Source organism: Peromyscus maniculatus, chromosome 7, assembly GCF_049852395.1.
Source record: "Peromyscus maniculatus bairdii isolate BWxNUB_F1_BW_parent chromosome 7, HU_Pman_BW_mat_3.1, whole genome shotgun sequence".
Lineage (NCBI taxonomy): Eukaryota > Metazoa > Chordata > Mammalia > Rodentia > Cricetidae > Peromyscus > Peromyscus maniculatus.
This window is the reverse complement of record NC_134858.1, coordinates 104,913,722-104,929,907: the sequence shown is the minus strand read 5'-3', so window position 1 is coordinate 104,929,907 and position 16,186 is coordinate 104,913,722. Positions and strand designations below refer to the sequence as shown.

The 16,186-nt window shown below is 44.7% G+C and overlaps 1 protein-coding gene across 15 annotated transcripts in view; it reads left to right on the top strand.

Moving 5' to 3' along the window:
* Positions 1-16,186, top strand: part of Dock3 (dedicator of cytokinesis 3) — a 351,959-nt gene that overhangs the window by 325,861 nt on the left and 9,912 nt on the right. For 11 of the 15 annotated variants that reach the window (XM_076575472.1, XM_076575468.1, XM_076575464.1 and 8 more), the window contains 9 exons: positions 2,586-2,727; positions 4,041-4,207; positions 4,359-4,445; positions 4,817-4,996; positions 5,560-5,643; positions 5,764-5,880; positions 8,611-8,732; positions 9,949-10,087; positions 10,935-11,082. In XM_076575472.1, the coding sequence (XP_076431587.1) occupies positions 2,586-2,727; positions 4,041-4,207; positions 4,359-4,445; positions 4,817-4,996; positions 5,560-5,643; positions 5,764-5,880; positions 8,611-8,732; positions 9,949-10,087; positions 10,935-11,082 (1,186 nt within the window). The remainder of the gene's footprint in view (positions 1-2,585; positions 2,728-4,040; positions 4,208-4,358; positions 4,446-4,816; positions 4,997-5,559; positions 5,644-5,763; positions 5,881-8,610; positions 8,733-9,948; positions 10,088-10,934; positions 11,083-16,186) is intronic. The other 4 variants (XM_076575471.1, XM_076575465.1, XM_076575470.1 and 1 more) reach the window with 1 other exon arrangement.

The window sequence follows — 16,186 nt, the reverse complement described above, 5'->3', positions numbered from 1 at the left end:
CTAGATACTTAGAACTTTTGGACAAGAAGGACCGGGCACAGAACCTGTATCCTGTGTTTACAGTAACCGTCTGGCAGTTCATTGTGGTTTCAAAGGTTGCAATGATAGGAGGAAAACAAAGACTATTAGGAAGTATCACTTGTCAGCCCATCCCTCCTGCTTACAGGAGTAGTACCTGCTGGCTGATTCAGGCATACAGAGTTCCCTGGCTTAGCCTTGTATCTTCCTTAAGCTGCTCAGTTCTGTGGCAAGTGGAAGCAGATGGCACAAAGTACAAAGTAGGTGCAACTAGATGTGTCTTTGTGGGGATGTTTGCACTTGTGTACAAGTAACTGTGAGACCAACAACCAGATGTGTCTTTGTGGGGATGTTTGCACTTGTGTATAAGTGACTATGAGACAACAACCAGATGTGTCTTTGTGGGGATGTTTGCACTTGTGTACAAGTGACTATGAGACAACAACCAGCCTCAAGGTCAGCACATGTGTGTCTTCCTCTTACTGGTCCATCCCCATAAGCTTCAGCTACTCCTCACTAACCCCAAATACACAGGACATCTATTTCTTTAGCCCACTTAGCTTAGTTTCTCTGGCTTATCTGCCTCCCTCACTCACAGTTTGGATTATCTACTAATCTTCAAGGAGAAAGGAAGATATCCAGCCCTCCTTTCTTGGGAGAATTCCTATTTCTCACTTGATCTGTGAACAGATGCTTGTGGGGACTATGTGTATTTTAGTGGATGTTGAAGAAAACAGTTCTTTAAAGGTACAGTCAGCCCTCTATGTCCATGGGTTCTACATCTGCAGATTCAACCAACCAAGGACAGAACATACTTGGGGGAAGTCACCTGTACCAAATGTATACAGACTTGTTTTTCCTTGTCACCATTCCCTAAATAATACAGTATAACAGCAGTTTTATAGAACTTACATCCTGGTATTTTAAGTACCCTAAAGATGATTTGAAGTATACAGGAAAATATGCTATGCTTATATATGAAGGTCTACCTTTATATAAGGGGCCCGAGCTCTGTAGTCTTTGGAGTCTTTGCTTGTAATAGTTTTCCATTCTGATTCACCCACATATGTAGCTCAGTCTTATTTGAGTTTACCCATAGATAGGTTGAGGTCCTCCAAAGCCTAACCTGTGATCATCTCTGCCCCAGGAAGTATATAGCTAGCTGCCCTTATGATGCTATGCCCCTTCTTCTGCCTCTCTTTCTTTTCTTCCTCCTTTCCCCATAAAACTCCCCTGTTCACTAAGACATATCAAAAACAGGTTCTAGCGTCTGATGTGACTTGCTGAAATGGGCCTGGTGAGCCAGCTGGGTAGGCAGTATAACTAGTAGGCTTTTTAAAAAATTTTGTTTATTTGTGTGAGTGTGTGTCAGTGTAAGTGTATGGGCATGTGTGTACACAATAGAGGCCAGAAAGGGGGTGTCAGGTGTCCTCCTCAATCACTCTTTTCCCTAGTCCCTTGAGGCAGGATCTCTCCTGAACCTGGGTCTCACATGTTTTCCACTAGGCTGGAAGACAACAAACCCCAGTAGTTCCCCTGTCTCTGCTCACCTCAGAGCTGGGGTTATAGGCATGCTCAGGACACCCAAATGTTACATGAGTTCTAGGATCTGAACTCTTTCCTCATGGTTGACAGCAAGAGCTCTTAAACCATTGAGCCATCTCTCCAGCCCTCCTACTAGTAGGTATTAGTGGGGCTTCTAGTTATTCATACCTGGCCAGCTGTGAGGTAGACAGAGCAATAGGAATTAGGGTGTCTTGTTTACAAAGAGACTAAGACCTAACCCAAACCAATGTGTGCATGTCTATAGCCCCAGAATTCAGGAGGCTGGGGCACTAGTTCAAGGCTAATCTGAACTGTATAATGAGACTGAGGAAGGGAAACAAAGATAGAAAGATTGACATGTGTTCCGCCTAGACAGAGAATGATACTGATTTGTTCCGCTGACATGCTTGCAAAGAAATTTGCTACCAAAAGGATTTATGAGGTGTAATATTGTACAGTGTTCAGGTGTACATGATCATGCCTAATTTAAAATTATTTGTCAACACTCAGGGCACTCGCTCCTTAACACACATTTGCTAGTCTCTCCAGCCACCCTCTCACCAGTTAGTTCTACAAGCATACGTCATTTCCATCTATGCTTTCTCATAGTTTGGCTGTTGCTTGGGTTGTTACCATACATACAGCTGGCTTGCTCCCACTCTTCTATAGCAGGCTAACCAAACTGGGCCTTTGGGGTCTTTTAAAACCATTGATTCTTCTAAAGTCCCTCTTCTACTTTGCTTTCCTTCCCCAGGAAAAGTATCCATCCTTCCCCCACATTGCTGGATGCCTGTACATTCTCCCCAGGACTGCCACACCACAGAACAGCCATTTCTTCCTCTGTCCCTCTCCCTTCTCAACTGTCATTCTCTTAAGACAGAGACTGAGTACTGTGTCCTATCCCTGTACCTAGGTCTAGTACAAAGGAGGCTCCTAGGGTATGTTTATGGATGAAAAACTCTATGTAGAGAAGGAGGCAGGGTACATGCAAGGCGTAGAACATACTTTCATGTTTTTGGCAGAACAAAGAATACGTGTGCCGTGGTCATGACTACGAGAGGCTGGAAGCCTTCCAGCAGAGGATGCTCAGCGAGTTCCCACAGGCCGTTGCTATGCAGCACCCCAACCACCCTGATGATGCCATCCTACAATGTGATGCTCAGTGTATCTTTTGAAACCTGGTAGAATGGGAAGGGCCGGGATCCTGAGATGTAAGTCCCTCCCACCAACCAACCATTCCTCTACTGTGTGGCTGGCCTTCTGCCTTTATTTAGGTTATCTGTCATCCCAAATCTGGGTCTGTCTTTACCATTGGACACACATTTAGCAAGACACTCAGCCTCCTAAGAGGCAGTAGCGTGCCATTAGCCATGGATGACCTTATAACTTATAAGCTGAGCTTCAGGGACTGATAGTCAGGCTAGTTACTCTCATGAGTTTAGTCTCCACCCTGTACTCTACGGGGCCTGGTCAGGCAGTCTGGGCCAACCACTGGATAAGGTCATTGTGGTTCCAGCAGGGCTCTTGGCATGGGTTACCACCTATGCTGCAGCCTGCTCTACCTTCCTGTGCGGCTTTTGTTCCTTTTCTTTGTTAAATGGCCTGTAGCAGAGTACCAGGGAGGAGGAGGAGGAGGAGAGGAGATAGAGAATGCCTGTGATTTGATAGCATTTGGAAGTTTCATGAAAACACTGGCCTGCCCCTCACTACCCACTTTAGACAAATGTGTTAGAAGTTATAAGCTCCTCACCATATAGGCAAACTTGTTCCAGAGAGTAAACTGCAAGTAGACACCCATTCCTGTTCTCTTCACAAAGACCTCAGGCAGTATTTTAATTAAAGGGTTGTTTTGGCTGGGCCTGTGGCATAGGCCTGTAATCCCAGTTACTTGAGAGGCTAAAGCAGGATGAGACAGAGTTTAAGACCTGTCTAAGCTACAGGGTGAATTCAACACTAACCTGAGACCCTGTGCTAAAATGCAAAAGGAGCTAGAGATATAGCCCGATGGATAAGCACTTGCTTATCATTCCCATCCCAAAGCCTTGGGTTCAAGCCCTATGTCACAAAAAAAGAAAGGAAAAGAAAAAAGAAATTAAAAAACAAAAATAAAGGAAACAAAAAGGCTGCTTTATATAAAATCCACTTAGCTACTATGGGCAGGTCCAGATACTTATTCCTGTGGTGTGGATATCTCCTGCTTATTTAACCCCTCTCTTAAAGGGGCACCACAGGCACTTGCCACCTCACCTTGGGTGGATGCTCCTGACAGTCACTGTTGTAGCAGGAGGGGAGGGGGCAGACACAGAGGTTTGTCTAACTGTTTAGGTCTGACCTACACCTCAGGATGCTGCTGCTGCCACCACAACTTCCAGTAAGGAACAGAGGCCACAGTGTACTTCATCAAGGAAAAGACAAGAGGCTACCGCTTCAGTCATTTCTTTTGCCAAGTCTAGATTTCTCCTTCACTTCATGTCCAGATTTACAGATCTATGCAGTGACACCTATTCCAGATTATGTGGATGTTCTACAAATGGATAGAGTACCTGATCGTGTCAAGAGCTTTTATCGTGTCAACAATGTGAGGAAATTTCGGTATGATAGACCTTTCCACAAAGGCCCCAAGGACAAAGAAAATGAATTCAAGGTAAATTATTCAGGAAAGTGAATGCCGTGCACCTAGCAAATCTAGGGGCAAGCCCTGCTTCTTGGAAGTTCATCGTTTTTGCACCCTTCTGTTAGGCCAAGTATAACAAAACTTGTCTAACTTCTTACACTTGTCTGTGCCCTCCCTGCAGAGCCTGTGGATTGAGCGCACCACGCTGACACTGACCCACAGCTTGCCTGGCATTTCTCGGTGGTTTGAAGTGGAAAGGAGGGAACTGGTAAGTTATGCCTCAGAAGGTTTAAACTTTCTTGCCACTCCTCAGTTCCCTAAGACCAATCCTTTGCCAGAAGCTTTGGTACCTTTTCATCTAGACCACAGGACACTCCTAAGCATCAGGTATTTTTCAGTTTACAAATAAAAAAAAATTCTCTGAGATTCTAGAAGCCATAAATCCCTGACTTCAGAACTAATACTCCTCACTGTTCTCTGCACTTCCAAGTGCCTTGAGTCAGAAAAGTAGAGAACACCTAAGAAGTCTTACATCCACAGGAATGAGGAAGGAGGATTAGCATCATAGGTTATCACTCTCTGTTCTCAGGATATGATAAGAGGTTATGATCCCTGAGAGGACTCTGTGTGTGCCCACAGGTGGAGGTGAGCCCTCTGGAGAATGCCATCCAGGTAGTTGAGAATAAGAATCAAGAGCTACGAGCTCTGATCAGCCAGTACCAACACAAACAAGTGCATGGCAACATCAATCTGCTCAGCATGTGCCTGAATGGTGTCATTGATGCAGCTGTCAATGGAGGCATCGCGCGCTACCAGGAGGTAAGATGAGACCTTGACCAGACTTAGCCAGGCAGCCTGGCTCAGAACACAGTTCATAGGCTCCTCTTCCCAAGTTATGGCCTCCTTGGAAAACCTTCCAAGCTAGCCCTCTTCTGGATGAGGTAGTTCTAAGATAAAAGTTGTAAGATCTTAGCCACTCTCTATTTCTGTAGCACGGGTCTCTGGTGGGGCTTTTCCCCACCCCCAGTCTCTGTCAGATGGATAACTCATCTGATTATAGACATTAAGTAGCCTTCTGGGGTCCTTAAGAAACCTAGTCCTTCATGAGACTCCTTCATGCACCTCCTCAGGATACTGGCTCTGCCTAGCATATCCAGACCATCCAAGCTTTGTGAGAAACTAGAGCTAGCATCCAGCCTCAGGATATTAGGCCACCTCTAGTCTTTCCTAGGCACAGAAAATGCACAATTCTTAACTGTTGGGTGTTCAGCCAGGTCAAGCTAGTGGTGGTACCAAGACACCTATGAGGAAGCAATCTGGCTGCCTTTTAAGGGCTCCATGTAAGCCTAAGAGTCTTCATTACCTGAACTTTCTTTTTACAGGCCTTCTTTGATAAAGATTATATTTCCAAGCACCCAGGAGATGCTGAGAAGATCGCCCAGCTCAAAGAGCTAATGCAGGAACAGGTATGGCTTGTAAGACTTGGAAGGTCCAAAACCAGTGGGAAAAGTTACATACTAAAAAATGACCTAGTTCTCAGAGGCTGCTTCCTGCTTAACAGAGGCCTTATTTGGCATTTCTCATAGGTCCATGTTCTTGGAGTTGGGCTGGCAGTCCATGAGAAGTTCGTGCATCCAGAAATGCGGCCTCTGCATAAGAAGCTGATTGATCAGTTCCAGATGATGAGGGCCAGTCTGTACCATGTAAGCTGATTCCATACCTGCCCAGTAGAACCAACTTTCACTTCCTCTAGACCACAGTCAAAGAAAAGTAGGAGTGGGGGCAGGGAAGTGGGAGAGAAGCTGTACTGCCTCAGAGGCGGGGAAGGCGAAGGTACTGTATCCAAACAGTACTCTCTTACCAGTTCACTCACTCCCAAAGAAGAGATCAGATTCAGGGCAAAGAACATGTTTCTGGGTACTGTGCTAATAGAGTTTTCCACATGCAGAAAGGGCTCATATGCAGGGATTTCTTTGGAGATATTTTTCTTGCCAAGAATCTAAAGAATAAAGGCATGGCCTGAACTGGCCCTCTTGTCATCTCTGTTCTTTTCTCTCCCTACCCATTTTCTTCTCCCTTTCTCTCTTTCCTTCTCCCTACATACCCACCTTCCCTCTTTACTTCCTCTTCTTTCCCTCTAACTTCCTTTCTCCCCATCTCACTTTCCTCCATAATGTCTTACGACCCAGGATCATGTCTAAGAAAGTTTTTGGCATCAAGTACTTTCATTCTGGCTACTCTTAAAGGTATCAGGCAGTTGTAAGGTGACATCAGCCCCCAGATTGTCTACCTAAGTCTGATCTGGCTCTTCACCCTCCATAGTAGGTTTGGCCCAAGAACTAATACACACAGGCAGGACCTGACCTTCCAGGATCAGCTTTCCTTGGCATGGTCTTAACATGGAATGATGGCTGCTTGGAGATGAGATTCAGGTGGTCCTGAATCCCCAGGCTCTTTTCACATCATATACCCTTATCCAGTTTTTAACTGCAAGGCTGACTCAATGATTTCTAGAGTAGACTTTCTGTTAAGTATCCTGGCTCCAGGCCTTAGTGGCCATGAGCCAAATCACTAGCCAAGCTGCCTGCCAAGCTTTCTTCTCATCTTACTGAGGGCCACCAGGTATAAGTATTAGGGAAACAGAAGAAATATAGCTGTCAGACGCTGCACCATGCTGTCATAGAGAAGTTCCCTCTTTAGAGATGACACAAAAGCCTGTAGGTTCATCCAAAGACTCAGTGAGCCTGTCCCACTCGGAACTGGCCGACTTTGTTCTTGGATGCTTTGGATTGTAGTTCTCTTAGTCCCTCCAAACTCAGTGCAGGCCTCAGCCATTCACTGCAAGAGGGGACAACATGAAAAGCAAAATAGGAAAAGAAATTCATCATAGTTTGAGAGACTGGCCCACTTTGCAGAGAAATTTCTACAGCTCACAAAAGTTCTTCTTGGTGGGGTTCTCCCATGGTCTTTCAAGGTGAAACATGCAGAACATAAATGTTTCCCCTTTAAAACTGAGGTGGCTGTCTAGTAAAGAACTTGAGTAGCATTACTGAGTCTGATGGGGATTCCATCTTATTACACTGGTTCCTGCCAACATGGCTGCTCTCTGCTCTATGCAGACTTCCCATCCCACCTGGCAGCCCAGGCAATCTAGAGCCTGGCATCAGAGGAGGTTTCCTGCCACATCTCTGTAGTCACATCACTGCAACAAAAGCACAAAATGCTTGTCCCATACACATCAAAGTCCCTATTGTGCACATTGTAGAAACACTGTAACGCTATGCCTGCTTTGGAAGAGGAAACTGGAAATCCTGCCACTTTAAGTCTAGCACAGAAACATGCCCAGTAGACAAGAGCTTTTGTCTGTCATATATTATGAAGAACTTGAGAAAACCTGGATAAAGTTATGCTTTAAAATTTCCTCATTGTCACCAAGCCGTGGTGGCACACACCTTTAATCCAAGCACTCGGGAGGCTGAGGCAGGCAGATCATTGAGTTCAAAGCCAGCCTGGTCTACAGAGTGAGTTCCAGGACAGCCAGGACTACACAGAGAAACCCTGTCTCAAAAAAACAAAAACAACAACAACAAAATCTCCTCATTGTCTCAGAGACAGAGACCAAAATTCTTTCTGTCACCCAATGGGAAGTTAGATTAGAAGTTTCTGCCAAAGTGACATGGAAGTCATGTGTTTGGGTTTAGAGCCAATGAGAAGGCAAAACAGAAAGGCAATAAAAAGACAGGACACAGGAAGAAGGTCTCTCTCTCAGGGGAAGGACAGCAGCGAGTGGTAAGCTAAAAGGAGTCGTGGCTCTTGCTCTGATCTCTTAGGATTTAACTCTGTTTAAAAAAAAAAAAAAAGGAAAGAAAAAAGAAAAAAAAGTTTCTGCCAAGAAGTCTACATAATTAGTAAGAATTTAATTATGCTGAAATAAAACTGTGCTGTTTTCATTTACTTACATTAGGACTTTGTTTCCTGTTTCCCTATAGACTGTGCCACAGGCAACTTAACTCAGGTCACTAAGAACTGAGCCATTTAGCAATCCAATAAAACCCAGCACCAGTTCTTATGTAAGAGTTTGCACTGGCTGACAGCTGATAAGTTCTTCCTCTCCTCCTTCCCAGTCACTGTTCTACTTACTGTGAAGTGACGAAGCCTGCTAACACTCTCCTGTGACTCACTTCAGCCTATTTCAGATGTGTCTCTCAGTGGAGTTTTACCTGGAGCTCCAGAGCATCTGGTCTAGGCTCCAGTACACTTGCTGGAGTGTTTAGTAATGAAGATGTGATTGTCCAAAAGAAAGCAGAAGTATATCATGGTTCTGTTTTTGTTTGTTCATTTGTTTTACATTTTCACCAACTGTCAGCTCATCTCTCCTACCTCTTACTTACCTATTCATTGCTCTCTATGAACAAGTACTCATTTCTCAACAGGAGTTTCCAGGTTTGGATAAGCTAAGTCCTGCATGTTCTGGCACCAGCACCCCACGGGGAAATGTTCTGGCATCCCATAGTCCCATGAGCCCTGAGAACATCAAGATGACCCACAGGCACAGGTATGATATTAGGGACCTCCAGAGAGGTAGGTCTGAAGGATAAGCATCAGATAAGAAAAGAGCTGCAGAGAGTACTTATGTGTGCTCACATCCCTTCTTATCCTCTATCCCCAAACCTTGCCTCAAGCAGCTCCTGCACTAGTCAGTCAGTGGCATCTGACCTGCATCTAATTAGCCACCATCCTATATAACAGAAGCATACACATGGTATTCTGGGTACACTGACAAGGGGACATTGGGATAAGTCTTGAAGGACAGACAGGACTTTGCTAGGCAGTAAAGAGTCCAGGTTAGAAGAGTGATGGGACAAGATCCAGGCAAAAGAACTTACACATGTATGATGTGAACAAGGCAGCCTGGCCAGTACTGTGAGTAGAGGTAAAAGGCAGAGGTGCAGGATTCCTTAACATGGAAGAGGGGCAGGAGCAGCTTGGGATAGGCCTTGTTCATAATGTGCCTTTGAACATGACCCCAAAGAAAATGAAGATTGTTGATTGTTTTTAATGGTGGTGGTATGGACATTTAAGTAATGACTGCTCAAGACTCAAGAGTTCTGGCCTGAGCAGGCTTAAGTGGGAATATTCAAAGCCTTTAGGACAGGGAAGCCAGGTTTAGGAAAGAAAGCCAGTACAAGGAGTCTCTCACTTATATTTATTTTCCAGCATAAGCAGCAACCCAGAAGAGTAGCCACTTAGCAAATGAGAACAGGAACAAATGAACAAAAGGGCCTCCTGGTATTGATAGAGGAAAGTTGTTGGGAAACTTGTAGCCACAGATATGGGCAGAAACCCAGAGTCTACAACTATCTCTTTTGATAGTGTCTTGACACCAGTAAGACTCGTGATCTCAGAGCAGATCTCATAAGTGTGTGCTGGACTAGGCACTGTTCAGACAAGCATTCCATATAAGTAAGGATATAGGATTCTTGACGTAATTTATCATCTCCCTCTCTCTCATTCCTCCTGATATACTGCTAGTGCCTTCACGCTGAATGGCTATAATCCATTTAACTCTAAGGTGAGATTGTACTAGCATAAGCCTTCCCAGAATTCCTCTAGGCCTCAGACAGATGTGAACGTTGGCTATAGAATTCTCCCAACCAGTGCTGGCTAAGATTGGGTGTCACTGTTTCACAAATCTCTCCATTGCTTCTACTGCCTAGCATGCTTTCTTAGCTATTGCCTGATTCCTCCCTATTTCCTTCTTTTGTTCACAGCCCCATGAACTTAATGGGCACAGGCCGCCATTCATCATCCTCTCTTTCCTCACATGCATCTAGTGAAGCAGGAAACATGGTGATGATGGGTGACAGCTCTATGGGTGAAGCTCCTGAAGACCTCTACCACCACATGCAGGTACTGAAGCTGTGCAAGAATGAGCAGGGTATCATGGCTAAAAGACTCCCCTTTCTGGAGTCTGGTCTGATGCCTGGAAACACTCTATCAAGTTCTCTAGTTCCTGGATTCAGGAACACACCTTTCAGTAGCTAGCTAGGCAGCCTTCTTTCTACATACCACCCAAAGTCTTAGTTCCCAAGCCTTATTTTACAAGCAGGAAACCTAGCTTCAGACCTAGCTGCTATTACAGATTGCATGGCAAAGGTCTTCTGCCAAATTAGCCTCCTGCTTGGCAGTCATTTTTTTTTTTAATTAAGAATTTTTTTCATTCATTTTACACACCAATCAAAGTTACCCCTCTTCCCTCCTTGCACCCTCCAGGCTCCTCCTCCAACCCCTCCACTCCCACCCACAAGAAGGCAAGGCCTCCCATGGGGAGGCACATCCAGTAGAGGCAAGTCTAAGCCTTCCTCCTGCACGAGGCGTCCCATCATAGCTATGGGCTCCAAAAAGTCAGCTCATGCACCAGGGATGGATTCTGATCCTACCACCAGGGAGCCCCCCAAGCAGATCAAGCTACACAATTGTCTCGCTGTGCAAAGGGCTTGGCATTCTTGAGGGCTAAGTCCTGCATTCTTTTCCATGTACAGCACAATAGAGCCAACACAACTGTCTTGCTCCTGTAGGTGGTATGGGTAGTCCTTAGTGCTTGCCATTCGTCCAGCCTCCAGCAGGGCCAGAATACAGCATCAGTCACTTGGTCTGGGCATTTCAGGACATGAATGCATAAGCCAGCTCTCTCTCTCTCTCTGCCAGCTTTACAGTACTGATCATTCAGAATGCTGATTTTTTTTTTCCTTTGCAGCTTGCATATCACAACCCCAGGTACCAGGGCTCAGTCACCAACGTCTCTGTTCTATCCTCATCCCAGGCAAGCCCTTCTTCCTCCAGCCTGAGTTCCACTCATTCAGCACCATCCCAGATGATTACCTCTGCCCCTTCTAGCACCCGAGGTAAGGACGACAGGATGCTGCTTGCTGAAGGAGAATGGAAAGTTCCATAAACCCCACTTGTCTTCCTTTTAGGTGTGCCTAGATCTTTGAGAGTGACCTTGTCACCAAGGGACACTGAATCCTTTTGTAGATTGATTTTTAAAAAAAAAAAAAATTTGTAAAGCAGACTTAGAAGAAAAATCAAAGACAATTTTATTAGAATTAGAGAAAATAACAGGGCAAGCAAGCTGGAGTTCCCATCAGCTGCCCGAAGGAGAGAGGTGGAAGGGGGAAAGAGAAAGTTACTCTTTCTCAGAAGTCAAGAAAGCAGGTAGGTTCAGCAGTGTAAATCTACAAGAAGCTGTAGTGAGGAGTGGGAATCATTGGGACAGGATTACTAGGAGAGGACATGCCCAGAGTGTCAGAAAAGTAGGCTTAGGATTGAGTAGCTGTCCAGAAAAGGGAGATGGAAAGAGAAGAGAAAAAAGGTTATATCTTTAATAGAATGAAAAGTAACAAAGATGCATTGGAAAGCAAGGTGAGGATGAGAGAGAACTGAGTGTCCAGAGCCCTTTTGGAGTATGTGGGGGGTGTTTTTTATTTTGGATTTTGTTTTGAGATAGATTCTCACTATGTAGCCCTAGCTAGCCTGGAACTCAATGTGTAGACCAGGTTGGTTCAAAATCACAGAGATCCACCTGCCTCTGCCTCCCAAAAGCTGGAATTAAAAGAATGCCACCATGCTTTGCCTGCTTGTGTAGTTCTTATTGATGGGGAGCAAAATTGCCTTCCTAAAGAGTGACATAGGCCTTGAGTGTAAGAGCAGTGTTCCACCTTCTAGGCCCACTAAGGAGGAAATATTTGAGTTTGGTTTAGCCTGTGGCTAGCTAAAAATGGTTCTGGGTAGCTGGGAATTGAGGGCACACCCAAGATAGAAGTAATAACTACCTGAGTTAACTGTTTTCTGTTTTACCTTCCATTTCTTTTTTTTTTAATTTTATAATTTGATTTAATTTTACATATCAGCCACGGATTCCCATGTCCTCCCTCCTCCCGCCCTCCCCCCAGCCCATCCCCCATTCCCATCTCCTCCAGGGCAAGGACCCCCCTGGGGATTCAGCTCAACCTGGTAGATTCAGTCCAGGCAGGTCCAGTCCCCTCCTCCCAGGCTGAGCAAAGTGTCCCTGCATAGGCCCCAGGTTTCAAACAGCCAGCTCATGCACTAAGGACAGGTTCCGGTCCCACTGCCTGGGTGCCTCCCAAACAGTTCAAGCTAATCAACTGTCTCACTTAGCCAGAGGGCCTGATCCAGTTGGGGGCTCCTCAGCTATTGGTTCATAGTTATGTGTTTCCACTAGTTTGGCTGTTTGTCCCAAGAACAGAGAGGGAGAACAAGGAAAAAGAGACGATGATAAATGAAGACCCCATGGGAATAGGAAGAAGCAAAGTGCTAGAGAGGTCCCCAGAAATCCACAAAGATACCTCCACAATAGACTACTGGCAATGGTCGAGAGAAAGCCCAAACTGACCTACTCTGGTGATCGGATGGCCAAACCCCCTGTCGTGCTAGAAATCTCATCCAATGACTGATGAAAGCGGATGCAGAGATCCACGGCCAGGCCCCAAGTGGAGCTCCAGGAATCCAATCGGCGAGAAAGAGGAGGGATTGTATGAGCGAGAATTGTGGAGAGCTTCTCGATTTCTTAGCTTTGGGCCAGTAATGAATAAACAACAGCATACACCGCTGTCAGTTTACCTTTTGGCTGTTTGGTTGAGGCCAGTTTGGAGCCCTTGCCACTGATTTAGCTCTAACCTCAGTTACAGCCAGTTTGTGGATCGTCATCATTTACTGAAGGCCAGTATTGTTTATTTTTAATCTATCCATGGAAGGCCAGCACTTGGAAATGTTATAAGCATCATGGAGATTTTCCTTATAGTGTGTAAAATCAGGCTCCTTTTAGTAGTCTTTAATTCTGTATCTACCAGGGTATTACCACTGATCATGGTATTTGTCAGAGAAGACTCTGACATTGATATTTATATGCCTTAAATGATGCCTGAAAAGTTGATGGCTGCTGAGGGGACTGTTCATTCTCTCTCTTCCTGCCTAGCAACCCCTGTCATTGTGTTAGAGAATGCTTGCTTTTCAGCACCCATACTTGAGGGTTTGGGTCACCTCTCTAGCTGACTTTAACTCCTGCTCTGGCAGGATCTGCTGCTGTGCTGCTACTTGGTAGCCAGTATTGCATCTCTACTCAGTAAAAGACATGATCCAGGAAAATCTCAGTTCTTTCCCACTGAAATATTTGCCATGCACACAGTGGTCTGAGCCTGTCAACCACTCACTGGCTGTTGATTTCAGGCTTCAGAAGAAGAGGTTCTTTTTGTTCTGATTATTTTGCATACAAAGAACAAAGCCCAAGCTTATAACATTAAGGAACAACTCTCTCCAAAGTATACAAGTCTGTGAGGCCCACAGTAGGCAAGATGGAAAGAACCAATGTAGTGTGGCCTGGTGGAAAGATGCAGTGGCCAGGTAGGGGAAACATTGGCAAAGTGAGTAAGGCTACAGTAGAGCAGTCACAGGCTTCGATTTAAAGCACCTTTTGACTGTCTGTAGGTTCAGTGAGGAATTGAATGCTGAATATGGGGTACAGGTCTTTACAGTTAGCAGCCCTCAGTCTGCTCATTCTGCTACCCATATTGCTTTCCTAATGTGAACTATGGGATCCAGACAAGAGGGGCCAACTTCAGGGAAAACAATCCATGAAGACTGCAAACAGAGACAGGACTGTGTATTATGAAAAGGGCCTACTAACAGATGGCTTTGGGAATAGAAAGGAAGAAAAGCCCACAAAATCGCTGGCAATGTCTAGACATTGGTATTTCCAGTGTCTTGTGTAAGTGCCCTGATTAGACCTGCAGGTACAAACTCCATAATACCATCTAGGAGTTGTTGTATTCCTTAACCTGAAGTCTCTGAGATATGCTCAGCCATATCTAAGACTTTATCTGGCTATTCTTTTTTTTCTGATTTTTTTGTTTGTTTGTTTGTTTTTGTTTTTTGAGAGAGGGTTTCTCTGTTTAGTCCTAGCTGTCCTGGAACTCACTCTTTAGACCAGGCTGGCCTTGAACTCACAGAGATCTGACTGCCTCTGCTTCCCAAGTGCTGGGATTAAAGACACGCTCCACCACCTCCCAGCCTTATCTGGTTTTTCTTGCAGATTCATGATTATTGATAAACAGAAGGCATCAAATGATGGATATTTTAACTCAGTATTACTCTGATACTGTCAGATTCCCTGGAATTGGAGTTACAGACTGTTGTGAGCTGCCTGATGGGGTTGCTAGGAACCAAACTTAGGTTTTCTGAAGAGCAACAGGTGTTCTTAACCACTGAGCAATCTCTCCAGCCCTAAGACTGTTTGATATTCCTCTGTGCTGTGGCTGCTGTTAGAGACATTCCAGGCTAACTGTTACCACCTGTATTGGTTACTTTTCTCACTGCTATGACTAAATACCTGACAAGCAACTTGAGGAAGGGTTTATTTTGGCTCACAGTCTGAAGGTATTGCAGCAGGAGTATAAGGCAGCTAGTCACTCACTGGCTTCCTCCTGTTTTTCTGTTTATTCAGCTTAGGTCTCTGGCCCATGGGCTGAGTCTTCCCTCCTCAGACCTCTCTGCACCCAGAAGCCTGACTTGTAGGTGATCCTAAATCCAATAACAATAAGATTAACCATATTACACCATCATTTGTCCTTCTAGCAAACTAGTAACTGATTTGGTCCCTCATAAGCTTTTATTGAGTGCTCAGTGGAGAATCTGCATGGCTTTTTTCTAATGAGCACATCAGAGTGAAACAGAGGAAAATTTCTCCTGGGTATCTTGTTCTTCCTAATGTCTTTGTTATCTGATGCTGCATAATATAAAGCGTTCTCAAAACTTAGATATCTTAAAACAGTTACTTCTTAGAATTCTGAATTAACAGGACTTGTCCTGTTCCATGAGGAGTGGAACATATAGTTGAGAAAGGAAGTCATTGATGATCACCATTTTTAGAGACAAACTCTCATAATGGCTGAATTCCAAACTGTTACACAGAGCAAAGTTGAGAAAAGCCTCTTCCCCCTCTGAGGCATTACTTATATAAATAAACAAAATCGTTAAATAGAACTTGGCCCAAATCGGGGAACTAATAGCAAGGGCAGAAGCAGTAAGAAAGAAAGGGAGCTTTGGACTACACTTTGGACTACAGCATTCATATAGTCTATATGCCAGTCATCTGGAGAAAGTTGCATGCCCAGATGTCTGTCGGGCACAGTGTTGGACCTGTCGGGAAAGACAAACTCTGTGGGTTCAGTGAGATGTGGTTCACTGGATAAAAGCACTTGTCACACAGGCCTGCATTACCTGAGTTCAACCCCCAGTACCCACAGTGGAAGGAAAGAATTCACTCCCAGAAGTTGTTCCCTGACTTCCACTCACACACCAGGGCATGTGTATGCTATCACTCACGCACAGTGTAGAAATAGTTTTTAAAATAAATACTTTTTTTTTAAAGAACTATACAAGGTGCTGGAGAGATGGCTCAGCATTTAAGGGCACTGGCTGTTCTTCCAGAGGTCCTGAGTTCAATTCCCAGCAACCACATGGTGGCTCACAACCATCCGTAACGAGATCTGGTGCCCTCTTCTGGCCTGTAGGCAAACATGCAGGCAGAACACTGTATAAATAATAAATAAATCTTAAAAAAAAAAAAAGAACTATACAAAAATCATAGGGTAAGACTGATGTTTTCAAGTAAATGTGGCAATGTAATAATGGATGCATTCTTGATAAACAAGGCAGTGAGGGGTCTGTTCGTTCATTAATGCTCCTTGTTACTAGTGAGGGAAACGGTTTCTTGAATGTCTGGAATGGAATCCCCTTCCTCTTTGGTCATAAGACCATTGACCTTCCTTGACATACTCATTGATACTATATGCTGTATGGTTCCTGTAACTGGAATCGGTGAGACCAGTGGCTGCAAAGTACAGTTGAAATTCTTGTAAGTCCGTAGCTCCCCCTGCTGGCCAAAAGGCTGATTAGGCCTGGGAAATAGATTTGTAATCCAGTGGACTAGGA